Raw genomic sequence first — 11,347 nt, 5'->3', positions numbered from 1 at the left:
AATACACAGATTACAGTGTGGAGGATTCCTTTAGCACCTAGAGATATGACAAATATTGTTCCATTTTTAGAGACATTTCTCTTGGTTTTAAATTAGTTATTATTACTTAAGAGTTTTTGTCCTTAGCATGCAATGTTCAGGAAATATAGGTGTTGCAATAATAAACTGAGGAATATTTCTACAGTGGGTATCTGGATTCCAATTTAAAGCCTAAAAAAACGAGACTCTCTAACAAAGCCCTTGGACAGACACTAAAAAAAGGCAAACTAAGACTAAAGAATAAGCATGATGGTCCTGTTGTATGTACACTGGTTTCTGCCTGACAGATCTCTTGTAGTCTTGGAGACAACAGACCACTCAAAAGAAAGTGGAAGAATACATCTGTAAAACAGTGGCAGCTGCTTTGGAGTTTAGGGAAAGTTGCTGGAAAATACTGTCCTCTAGCACAGTGGTTTCAATTATTGTTTTGGCTTATGACAGCTTAAACTAAGATGTATATTTGTGAGGTTCATGTCTCTCAGATGTTAGCAGTCTTCCCCCATCAAAAACTTCTCAAATTGATCAATTTGAACACTTGTTAGAGGCATTAAATGACAGAACTATCTATCATTTCACCCCCAGGAACAACTGCCATTGAAAATATAACTGACCTGAGTCAACGGAATTTATTTTCAAAAAGTAACTGTACTAAACAAGTTTTCCATTTTTTTTCTCCCTTTTAATTTTCCTTACATTGCTCATGTGTTGTGAGATACATTTTCTCTTGATACCAATGAACCCATGTCTTATCACGAGAGTGCCATCATGTGTTAACAACTAGTATCACCACAGCATAGTGATTCCCTGTATTGTATTGTATTGTCTTAAAGCTAGAATTTCACTCAAATTAGAAAGCTGTATTTTTAAACGTTTTTAAATAATAGCATCATTTCTGTTAATTATTATATTTGGCATTGGCTGCATGGGAAACATGTAGAGAATAATCTTCCAGCCCAACAGATGTTTACATTTCTTCCTCCACATTGAATATTAGAAGTTGGGGATGGTGGTATCAGAATAAAGAAATACTCATTATTAGCATGAAAGGTATTAGATTGCGATTAGTAAAACACTGTAGACTGTCATTTAAATACATGCTTGACATGATGAGTATCTTCTATGCGTTGCAAATAATTCCATCTGCAAGTTGATTTATTCCACAGATCAAATATGATTCATTACAGTTCATCAGAAAGTTGTCCATGCAACAACTCCCCCATCACACCCATATGTTATTATATCACTCTAAGAAATACATACACACAATGACAGGCTCATCTCAGTGGTCATATATTATCAATATTATTACTCACAAAATATAAAACTAGCATCTGTCTTTGACATCAATACATAGTGGCTGCAATGTTACTTCTCTTGCACAAAATGTTTTCATGTTTACAGTATATACATAAAGTAGTTACTATGCAGTGCATACTCTCCATACATGTATCTTGTCATGATATTGTATAATAAATATCATCTGTCTTTTAGGACTTGCTATAATCCAGACATGTGTGCTGGCAAAAAAAAAAAAAAACACTCAAACTCAGTTAGGACAGAATAAATAAAACCTTGAGGAGTGTGTTAATGAAATGATAAAACATGACCTCCTCCTCGAAGGGCTACTGTGCATGTGTGTAGGGGCACTCATGTCTGTAAATGTGATTATGTCATTAACAGAAAAAGGCGCCTCATAGACCCTGAGATAGCTGTCTGTCACCAACAATGTACTCGTAGAGTTACAAACGGAAGAAACGTTGCTCCTACAGTAGCTGTCAGTCAGTAACTGCTTTGCTAAAACATCTCAAGCAGGAAAGAGCTGAAGCCTGCTACTTCCATGAAACACTGCCAACATAAAGAAATAACAACCGTGTAATAAACTCATGGTAAAGTAGGTTATATTGCTCATGGAAATCATACATTCTGAAGTTGTAATCATGACCTCTGCAACTTCTTGTGGAGTTAAACATAAACCTCTAGCAGGTGCTGCATTCCTAATTTCACTCCTGTTGTCTCGGTAAAAAAGAAAATCAAAAATAATACTCATGAGCACACGGCTTAAAATCTAAGTCTTTTACTCTCTACTTACTATTATCCAATAGGAGATGAAAACCTGACAGATGACATAATGTTCTCTGATCCATTGTCTCAAAAACCTTGTGCCCCTTTTTCTTTATCTTTCTTCCTTGTCATACTTATCATCTGAAACCAGTTATGAGGGTCTAAGATACTGGTTACGTAGTAGCCATTTTGGAAGTAGAGCAGCAGTGCATGACAGTGTTTTTTTTTTTTTACAGCTATAAGTTGGTATCCCCGTGGAGAGGGTGTGTGGGATCTTAGCTGATGTGTGTGCTTAAGCATCAGTTTTGTTTTAAAAGAAATAACCCACTTTATATTTCCTCCACTGCACTGAAGACTCCTGTTTGGTTTCTATATATTTTCGATAGGGAACCCCTTGGAGTTAGAGGTCTAAGTCGTCCGCCTTAAGCAACGACACGTTTCACACCATGACGGCCATCAGAAAGCTATGACGCAAATGTCTTCCACTTTGTGCTTCACACCTCTTCATTAATCAGCCTGCTATCGGGCTCAGTTCAGGTTGAGGCAGCTGCTTCAGCAAGCAGTGACACAGACTTCACATTATCTGTACAAATTCTCCATCATTAACTGTCTTTCATTTTCTATCCCTTTTGCTTGTTGTTACTCCTGTTTTTTCTGTCTCTGTCCTCATTCACCTCTGTTGTTCTCACTGAGCTCTCTTTCAGTGTTGCAAGAGGAAGTTGGTTGCCATGTTGATGTCGTTGTTTGTAGCTCTGAGGGCCTCGAGGGCATCAGTCCTAGAAAAGCCCATTTCCACCAACAGTGCAACCTGAGGGACAAAAAGAAGAAAAAAAAAAACATCAGCTAAGACAGAAGCAGTAGACAAATCATCACTTGGGACTATATTTTTACAAGGGTGCCCTGCACAAACTAAGTTGTAGCGGAGGGCAAGATAATCAAATTTTGTTGAACAAGAGTTACTGTAGCATTCCTCTGTCTATGAAGATTTTGAGTCATCCAGGTCATAAAATATGTGAAATATTATATAGAAATTACACAAACAAATACTACCAGTGAAAAATGCATTGAAAAGAACAGGTTCACAGAGGTGAACACCAACCTGCTCCTCTGCGACAGGAGAGTTGTCCAATAGAGGTGACTGTGTGGATGGCTGTGGCTGAGCCTGGGGGCGGGCCTGCATCGGGGGTCGGTTCTGTCCTCTTTGTCTGAGGGAGGGGAACAACCTGGTCCACTGTAACAACCCAGACTACACACACACACACACACACACACACACACACACACACACACACACACACTTCTTTGTAAATATGTAGCTATTGTAAACTGCAATTACTGATGCTTGCAGTGATTAAGTTCTGACATTGTGTGTGTCCCTCTACCTGTGGCTGTTGTCTAGTGTTCCTCGTGGACTCGTTGTATTGGGCCAGCAGCAGCTGCTGATCGAGTATGTCCATCCTTTGCTGCCTCTGGATGTCCAGAGTGGCACCCATCCCCAGGGGCGTCTCACTGCTCGGTTGGGAGCCTTGATGACCACAGATGTTAACAACACATTAATAACAGGAAGACAAAAAAAAAAAACACACACACAGCCCTGTGTGAAAGTTGTGTTGTCAATTGTCAAAGTGTAACAAAGGGTGACAAAGACAAATTCTGTTTTTAAAAAGGATCCTCCTACGCATCTGCTTCTTATGAACACCATCTAGAATTCCTCATGGGGGCGAAATAAACTACGCACTATAGCTTTAATCCTAATTTTAAGTATAGCAAACATTAGTTTTACTTTTCCTCAAGTTTTCTTTTGTATTAAGGAGAATTAATAAATATGTAAGACAATTTAGCATACGTTAATGTTGTAAGTCATTCTGCATCATAGCACTGCACAGAGAGGAATAACAACTCCATGCCAGGCCCTGCAACACCGGTCACTATGCAAAAGGATTTGCACTGGATTTGTGTATGTGATTATTAACAGTTGGACTCACTTGAGAAGAGTGGCTCCAGAATATAACGCCCAATACAAGACACCCAGGCAGGTACAAAGAGGAGCTTCTGCAACCAGAGAACATTGGAGTGGTAGAGTCCGCCTGAGATCTGAAAAACACATTAATAAAAAAAAAAAAAAAGGTATATCATATTAAAGTCCCAAGCCAAACCTGTATTAAGCAATATTACAATGACTTAAATTACTTGAAATACGTGAAATGATAGCTCACAACCTACAGCAAATTAACACCAAAACCAGTACAATTCTGGGATACACAGTAGTAACAAGAAGAATTTGGCTACTCACCAGTCCACTGAGTGCAAGGAGCCACATGAAGGGACCAGAAGTCAACAGCTGCACCACAGAAGGAGGAAGAAGACAGAAACAATCGAGATCACACAAGTTGGAAAGCAATGTTTTCAAGAATTCATGAACAGTAAAAGAGAAAGAAAAATAGATACATACATCCCCACACTAGCATAACATGGGCTTACCTGCAAGCCTACTATGTAGACCAGAGACTTGTTGGTGATGTCAATGTAGCCCAGAACCTGGGTGACCGGCATCCTGGGGATCAACCGGTAGAAAGGCACAAATAGAGAGAAGACTGGTGCGAGCCTGTGAGAGGAGAAAGGGAAAAGTAAAGGATGGAGAAGACTGAAAATGAGACACGGACAGAATTTAAACAAAAATACCTGCATTTCAAACTTGAATTTTAAACGTGACAGTGTAATGTATTGGATTGTATTATGTGTGGCTTAATAATCACTGAATATTGAACGGTTCACCAGAGATTGGCATAAAAAAATGTTGTCAGCAGTACTAGTAATATTTCAGGAAATCCAGGAAAGACAATGTTAGGCTTTTGGAACTAGTTACTTTCTCTTAATAACAACAACTTATTATTTCACTGAGTTTGTCAAGCCATTTTCATTTCCCTGTTTTTTGTGGAGGTGGATTGTATGCAGCTGTCACAGTCCACCACCATCTAAATACCGTATACCCAAATATAGTGCATGCAGGGGATTAGGAAATGAAAATGAGGGATACTGCCCAAGGCTTACATGGTGATACATGGTGAAAAATGAAGATTTTCCACTTAAGTGACACATGATTTGAACATTGCTTTCACACAACATTAACCTAACTACCAGACAAATTATATTTTAATTGTAGGATCCTCAGTGTCCATAAAAGTGATTAAAAAAAAAGCTTTTCAAAGATGCAGTACATGCATTAGTGAAGCGTATTGTGTACTATGGCTACTAAAGTAATCAAGCTACTCACAGTCCTGCAGGCAGTTCCTCCACCTCATAGTCAAAGAGAAACTGGAAAGCCTGGGCCAGCAGGAAGTCCATCAGCGCAGAGAGACCCCAAGTGCCCAAAAGGAAGGACTAGAATTAAGAAGAGCACCATATATGATGATTAGAACAACACTAGAAAACAAAAGTCTTGTCCCTGTCTTCAAACATTTCACTACATTTCCACAAACACAAACAAACACAAAGTCAGTGTAAAATGCTAGTTATACAGCAAGTTAGTGAGAAGTTGATGTCAACTTCCCTAAAAGACGATACAGAGGTGAAGCTAATATTGATACTGATTGATGATCGTATATATAATCCTGTTACAAAATATCTTAACATTTTGCTTTTGTTTATGAAAGTAACTGGAGTGTGAAATGGCAATTCATCACATTAATTCCATCCATTCTAGATTTTGGGAGAATCTAGTTCAGCTAAGAATATCAGCAAGTTCATTAAATTTGTATCCATCTATGTTATCCTCTTTCAATGGCTTTTGGTACTTACGGCAAACTTCCTGGTGCCAAACCTCCTCTCAAAGACTCGAAAGTTGTAAATGAGCAGGCTGCTACAGAAGGAGTCCTTCACGTCTAGACAGACCAGCCTGCCACACAACAACCTCCAGACCTACACAAGCACGAAGGAGAACACATTTTTACACACAAACCTATACCTAATGTACAGGGGACGATGAACGACATTGCGTAATGATGCCTTTTCTGAATAACACAGCGTATATATACATATATATATATATATATAAGATATAAGATATATAATATATATTACATATCAGACCCACCATAAAGCACTACATTTCAAATATTTTTTTTAAACTGTTTGGCAAAATAATATCAAAATCAGAATCAGAAAGGGCTTTATTGCCAAGTATGTTGCACATACAAGGAATTTGTCATGGTGTTGTTGGAGCATGTCACATATTCAAATATAAGAAGGATAAAAAGAATATAAACAATATAAGTATAAACATATACACACAGTATGTATTAATAACAATAAAATAAATTTAAATAAATAGTAAAATAAGTTAAACAGTAGTAAAAAGGAACGCTACAGCAGAGTAGGTACAGTGGCATGAGGAGCCAGAGGAGTAGTTTGGAGAGAGTCAGGGTGGATTCCGGGCCTTGTTTAGAAGGCTAGTGGCGGAGGGGAAAAAACTGTTTATGTGGCGTGAGGTTTTGGTCCTGATGGACCTCATCCTCCTGCCAGAGGGGAGTGGCTCAAAGAGCTTGTGTCCGGGGTGGGAGGGGTCAGCCACAATCTTTCCAGCACGCTTCAGAGTCCTGGTGGCGTATAGGTCCTGGAGCGGCGGCAGATTGCAGCCAATCACCTTCTCAGCTGACCGAATGACACGCTGCAGCCTGTCCTTGTCCTTGGCAGTGGCAGCAGCGTACCAGATGGTGATGGAGGATGTGAGGACGGACTCAATGATGGCTGTGTAGAAGTGCACCATCATTGTCTTTGGCAGGTTGAATTTCTTCAGCTGCCGCAGGAAGTACATCCTCTGTTGTGCTTTCTTCACGAGGGAGCTGATGTTCAGTTCCCACTTGAGATCTTGGGAGATGATAGTTCCCAGGAAGCGGAAAGACTCCACAGTGTCAATTGTGGAGCAACAGAGGGTGATGGGGGCAAGTGAGGCTGGGTTCTTCCTGAAGTCCACAACCATCTCCACTGTCTTTAGAGCGTTGAGCTCTAGATTGTTTTGGTTGCACCAGGTCACCAGGTGGTCAGCCTCCCACCTGTAGGCGGACGCGTCTCCATCAGAGATGATTCCGATGAGGGAGGTGTCGGTGTCGGTGCTGATGGTCTGTGAGTCGGAGACATGTTTCCCCAGCTTCACATGCTGCTTCCTGTCAGACAGGAAGTCAGTGATCCACCTGCAGGTGGAGTCAGGCACGCCTAGCTGGGAGAGCTTCTCCTGAAGCAGAGCCGGGATGATGGTGTTGAAGGCAGAGCTGAAATCCACAAACAGGATCCTGGCGTAGGTTCCTGCGGAGTCCAGGTGCCGGAGGATGTAGTGGAGGGCCAAATTGACTGCATCATCTACAGACCTATTGGCTCTGTAGGCAAACTGCAGAGGGTCCAGGAGGGGGTCGGTGATGGCTTTGAGGTGTGAAAGCACAAGGCGCTCAAAGGACTTCATAACCACAGAGGTCAGGGCGACGGGTCTGAAGTCCTGTGGTCCTTGGCTTCTTGGGGACAGGGATTATGGTTGAGGTCTTGAAGCAGGCTGGCACGTGACATGTCTCCAGTGAGTTGTTAAAAATGTCTGAACACTGGAGACAGCTGGTCAGCACAGTGCTTCAAGCTGGATGGGGAGACAGCATCCGGTCCAGCAGCTTTCCTGGGATTCTGTCTCCTAAAGAGTCTGTTGACGTCCCTCTCGTGAATGGACAGAGTCATCACTGAGGTGGGAGGGGGGGTGGAGGTGGAGGGGACCTTTAAGGAGGGCATTGGTGGGGGGGGCCAGGACCCTGTTGAGGTGGGGGAGGTGGAGGTGATGCACAGTGGCTGTAGCTGTAGGGAGGTGTCGTGGGGGATGGTGTGTGGTGTCAGGACTGTCCTTTTGTATGAAGTCAAGGTCCACTTAATAGCTTTTTCAGAGCTTTCAACTGCATCTCATGGTCTTCATCGGCAAATGGAAGTGGCTCAACAGGTGGTTGTATAGGGCGGTAAGTGTTATCCCTGTCTTTGTTGTCAGATTTGAATGGATTTGATCTTTCTCCAGCCAAACACTGCCTTCTGGTCCATGACCTTTTGACTCCTTCCCCAGTGGATGCTGCCACCAGTTTTGGTCATCTCACAAACAGCTGATGTTGTCAGTTTCTTGTGTTCCTTCAGCCTTTTGTCCAAGGTCCTTGCAGTCTCACCGATGTAGTTCACACTACAATGCACCGAATCTTTTTCTGGTATCGTGCGATCAAAGTTTCTCAGGTTTCTTAGTTTTAAAAACTTGGGTTTTTTTTCTGAAATAATTGTTTCTTGTTGGACTGGGTCTATGCCAAAGTGAATCCTGGGGGTTTCAAAAACTCTTGTCCTGATGATGGTTAATGTATATGTGTCTATTAAAAATGAGCCAAGCACCCAGAGACACATACACACCATACTGGGTGTTTGTTTTTAGTCCCTCACTCACAAACACACATACTGGAGACATACCTGATGCTGCTGTGTGATAGCCTGCAGGTTGTATACGAACAGTTCTTGGTACTGTGGCAGCAGGGTGAGCATCACAGTCAGCCCGTTGAGAACCAGCAGGAGGCCTTTAGACAGGGGAGCCTTGTCTGTGCAGAACATACAACACATTTACGACGGGACAGTGACACTGTCGCCTTCTTTAGCGAGCAGCTTTGCATGTTACGGTTTATGCGGCAAAGGTTTTGTTGATGGAAGAGAGGGAAGCGACTAATGGGGGCAGGGGAGACACACAGTAACGTAAAATAAATGCAGCTGGCTATTTAGCTATTCAGAAGATGACATGTTCACAAATTCGATTAGTTTTAACGCACACCTTTGCTGAACCAACCGACTTACAGTTAAATGGAAAAGCTTTAATTAACTAAACGCAGCTGTAATAACTGATGGATACTGCCTCGAATAAATAAATTACAGCGCAATTATACCTTGTCGGTTGACTAAGCTAGCTAGCTAGCTGTCACCGTTGGAACTGACAGGAGAAGCGGCGAGAGGACTGCCACAGTCCGGCTGTCGTTTAACGGCGGATCCGGGATACTTACAAAGGCCCCGAGAGCCAGTGGAGGTGAACATTGTGTCCAGATGAGTTAACGAAATCCAGACGAAGACCGTTAATCGCAAAGCAACAGAAAACTAACACAAAAACATCGAAATAAAGTTGGAGGAAGGACCCATGGTGTGACTGTGAGGAGAAGAGACAGGGGAAGGGGATCTCCTACAGAAGCCCGACAAGCCCAAAAAGTGTTCATTCGCAGTCCGCTGACATTAGAATGAAACTGACCCGTTGAGGGCGCTGTTGCTCCGCGTTGAAAACGAGATGAGGCTCCCTAGATATTTTACTGATAATCTTATCTAAACAACTCATTCCCATTAAGGTCTTTAATACTGAGGGAATAACAGAGAATTAGAAATATCGATAAGTTATTTCTGTATGATCAAATGCTGAAGAAATGCAACTAAATAAAAAACAATTTTCACCTAATGTATATAATGTTTTTTTGCAAATGAAAGTACTTAGTACTATAATAGACAAAAAATAATGAATAAGATAAAAAAAGGAAAATTAATTTGTTTCTGCAGTTGTAAATTGCTACTACTACTACTACTACTACTACTACTACTACTGGGCTGCTACTACTACTACTACTACTACTACTACTAATAATAATAATAATAACAACAACAACAACAACAACAACAACAACAACAACAACAATAATAATAATAATAATAATAATGATTTTTTTAAAGCAAAGCAGCAAACAAAACAAACATGATCAAACACAAAATTAAATCTAAATAAAACAAGTAACATTAAACAAGAAATAGATAACAGTGCAGACTGCACCTTGGCCCATAAAAAAAACATAACCCCTCTTTCTCTAGCTCTTATTGTTTTTAAATGCAGCACTTAACACAGTAGCATATTTGCTGAAGTTGATGTACTTGCATGATTTTTGCAATTGTCACATGATTGAATGCACTTATTGTAAATGAATTTGGATAAAAGCATCGGCTAAATAAATGTAATTTATTATACTATTATTAATACTACTACTACATCACTACTACTACTACTACTAATACTAATAATAATACTACTAATAATAATAATAATAATTTATTTTCAAAGCAAAGTATAGAACTAAACAAGCAAGCAAACAAACAAAAAATAAAATATAAATGAATAAAATGAGTCAAAGTAAAAATAATGAAAACATACATATAAGAAATGAAAAGAACACCCTAAAAAGAAAATGTAGAGTAAAAAAATAAACCATGGGAGAGGTGAGGAGAGTACACTATTTTTTTTGGGCTTATCCACCTTTAATTTGACAGGACAGCTAGGTGAGAAAGGGGAGAGAGAGGGGGAAGACATGCAGGAAATTGTCACAGGTCGGATTCAAACCCTTGACCTCTGCGTCGAAGCATAAACCTCTCAGTACATGTGCGCCTGCTCTACCCACTGAGTCCACCCGGCCACACGGGAGAGTACACTATTTTAAGAAAACCTGTAAACATGTTTTATGACTGAGCATGGTCCCTGAACACCACATCACAGTGCATCCACACAGCGGTGAGAGCAGGGTCATCTCCATCTATACACACTTTCTCTGCGTAGTGACCACTAAGAGGTCCGTATCAACAGATTGGACGAAGGACAGTCTCCTTACCCACGATGCCATCCTGCTGTTATCTGATGCCCCTCAGACAGGGTAGTCCCAGGTCCTGAAGCACTGGTCTAATGTTTGATCTTTGTCATTTATGACCATTTGCTCAGTATGCAATATGTGTTTATTGGATATGCATAGAAGCAGCAGACAGGGAGTGCTTCATGTCTTGAAGCCATGTGGTCAGCTTTCTGACAGAGGTAACAGTGTTAATTATCCTTGGGGCCTTGAGCAGGATGTGGCTGCACAAAGTCCAGATTAATGGCTTTTTCGTATGTTCCTCTTGGCCTTATGCACACAGTGTCATATCTTGTCAAGGTCCAGACTTCCTTTGCAGAGTCCCTGCTTTGTCTAACACTACCGGCTGCCAGTTTTTCTTCACATCAAACCGTGTGTATACCTTCATGCCTGGCTGTGATTGCTCCTGAGCCAATTGATCCAATGCTTATGTTACGTCCAAGTACATTTGAAAAGATATGGCGAACATCTGTCTAATAGTGTTGCATTTCCCCATCATCCACAGATGCATTATGCGTGTTAGTTCCCATTGGTTAGTTCCCACCCATTAA

At 41.0% G+C, this 11,347-nt stretch overlaps 1 protein-coding gene across 2 annotated transcripts; it reads right to left on the bottom strand.

The window, feature by feature from the left end:
• Positions 1–1,182: 1,182 nt before the first annotated feature.
• Positions 1,183–9,370, bottom strand: ubac2 (UBA domain containing 2). Of its 2 annotated transcripts, none has more exons than XM_031307853.2 (10): positions 9,150–9,370; positions 8,572–8,696; positions 5,899–6,018; positions 5,375–5,481; positions 4,582–4,705; positions 4,394–4,441; positions 4,086–4,194; positions 3,483–3,625; positions 3,200–3,346; positions 1,183–2,908 (listed from the first exon to the last, which is right to left on the bottom strand). In XM_031307853.2, the coding sequence occupies exons 1-10, from the start codon at positions 9,178–9,180 to the stop codon at positions 2,801–2,803; spliced, it is 1,062 nt and encodes a 353-aa protein (XP_031163713.1). In that variant the 5' UTR covers positions 9,181–9,370; the 3' UTR covers positions 1,183–2,800. The 2 variants fall into 2 exon arrangements, with proteins under 2 accessions (XP_031163713.1, XP_035848331.1); XM_035992438.1 differs by having other exon boundaries at positions 3,200–3,331.
• Between the last annotated feature and the right edge of the window lie 1,977 nt (positions 9,371–11,347).

This window comes from Sander lucioperca, chromosome 15 (genome assembly GCF_008315115.2).
Source record: "Sander lucioperca isolate FBNREF2018 chromosome 15, SLUC_FBN_1.2, whole genome shotgun sequence".
Lineage (NCBI taxonomy): Eukaryota > Metazoa > Chordata > Actinopteri > Perciformes > Percidae > Sander > Sander lucioperca.
This window is presented reverse-complemented; position numbering and strand designations above follow the sequence as displayed.

Bases quoted from the DNA above. Each gene is read 5' to 3' on its own strand.
- ubac2 (XM_031307853.2), bottom strand. From the start codon at position 9,180: ATGTTCACCTCCACTGGCTCTCGGGGCCTTT. The intron at 5,482-5,898 runs GTAAGTACCAAA...TCTTAATTCTAG, and splicing joins TTGGCACCAGGAAGTTTGCC to TCCTTCCTTTTGGGCACTTG. The intron at 4,442-4,581 runs GTAAGCCCATGT...TCTGTGGTGCAG, and splicing joins TCTACATAGTAGGCTTGCAG to CTGTTGACTTCTGGTCCCTT.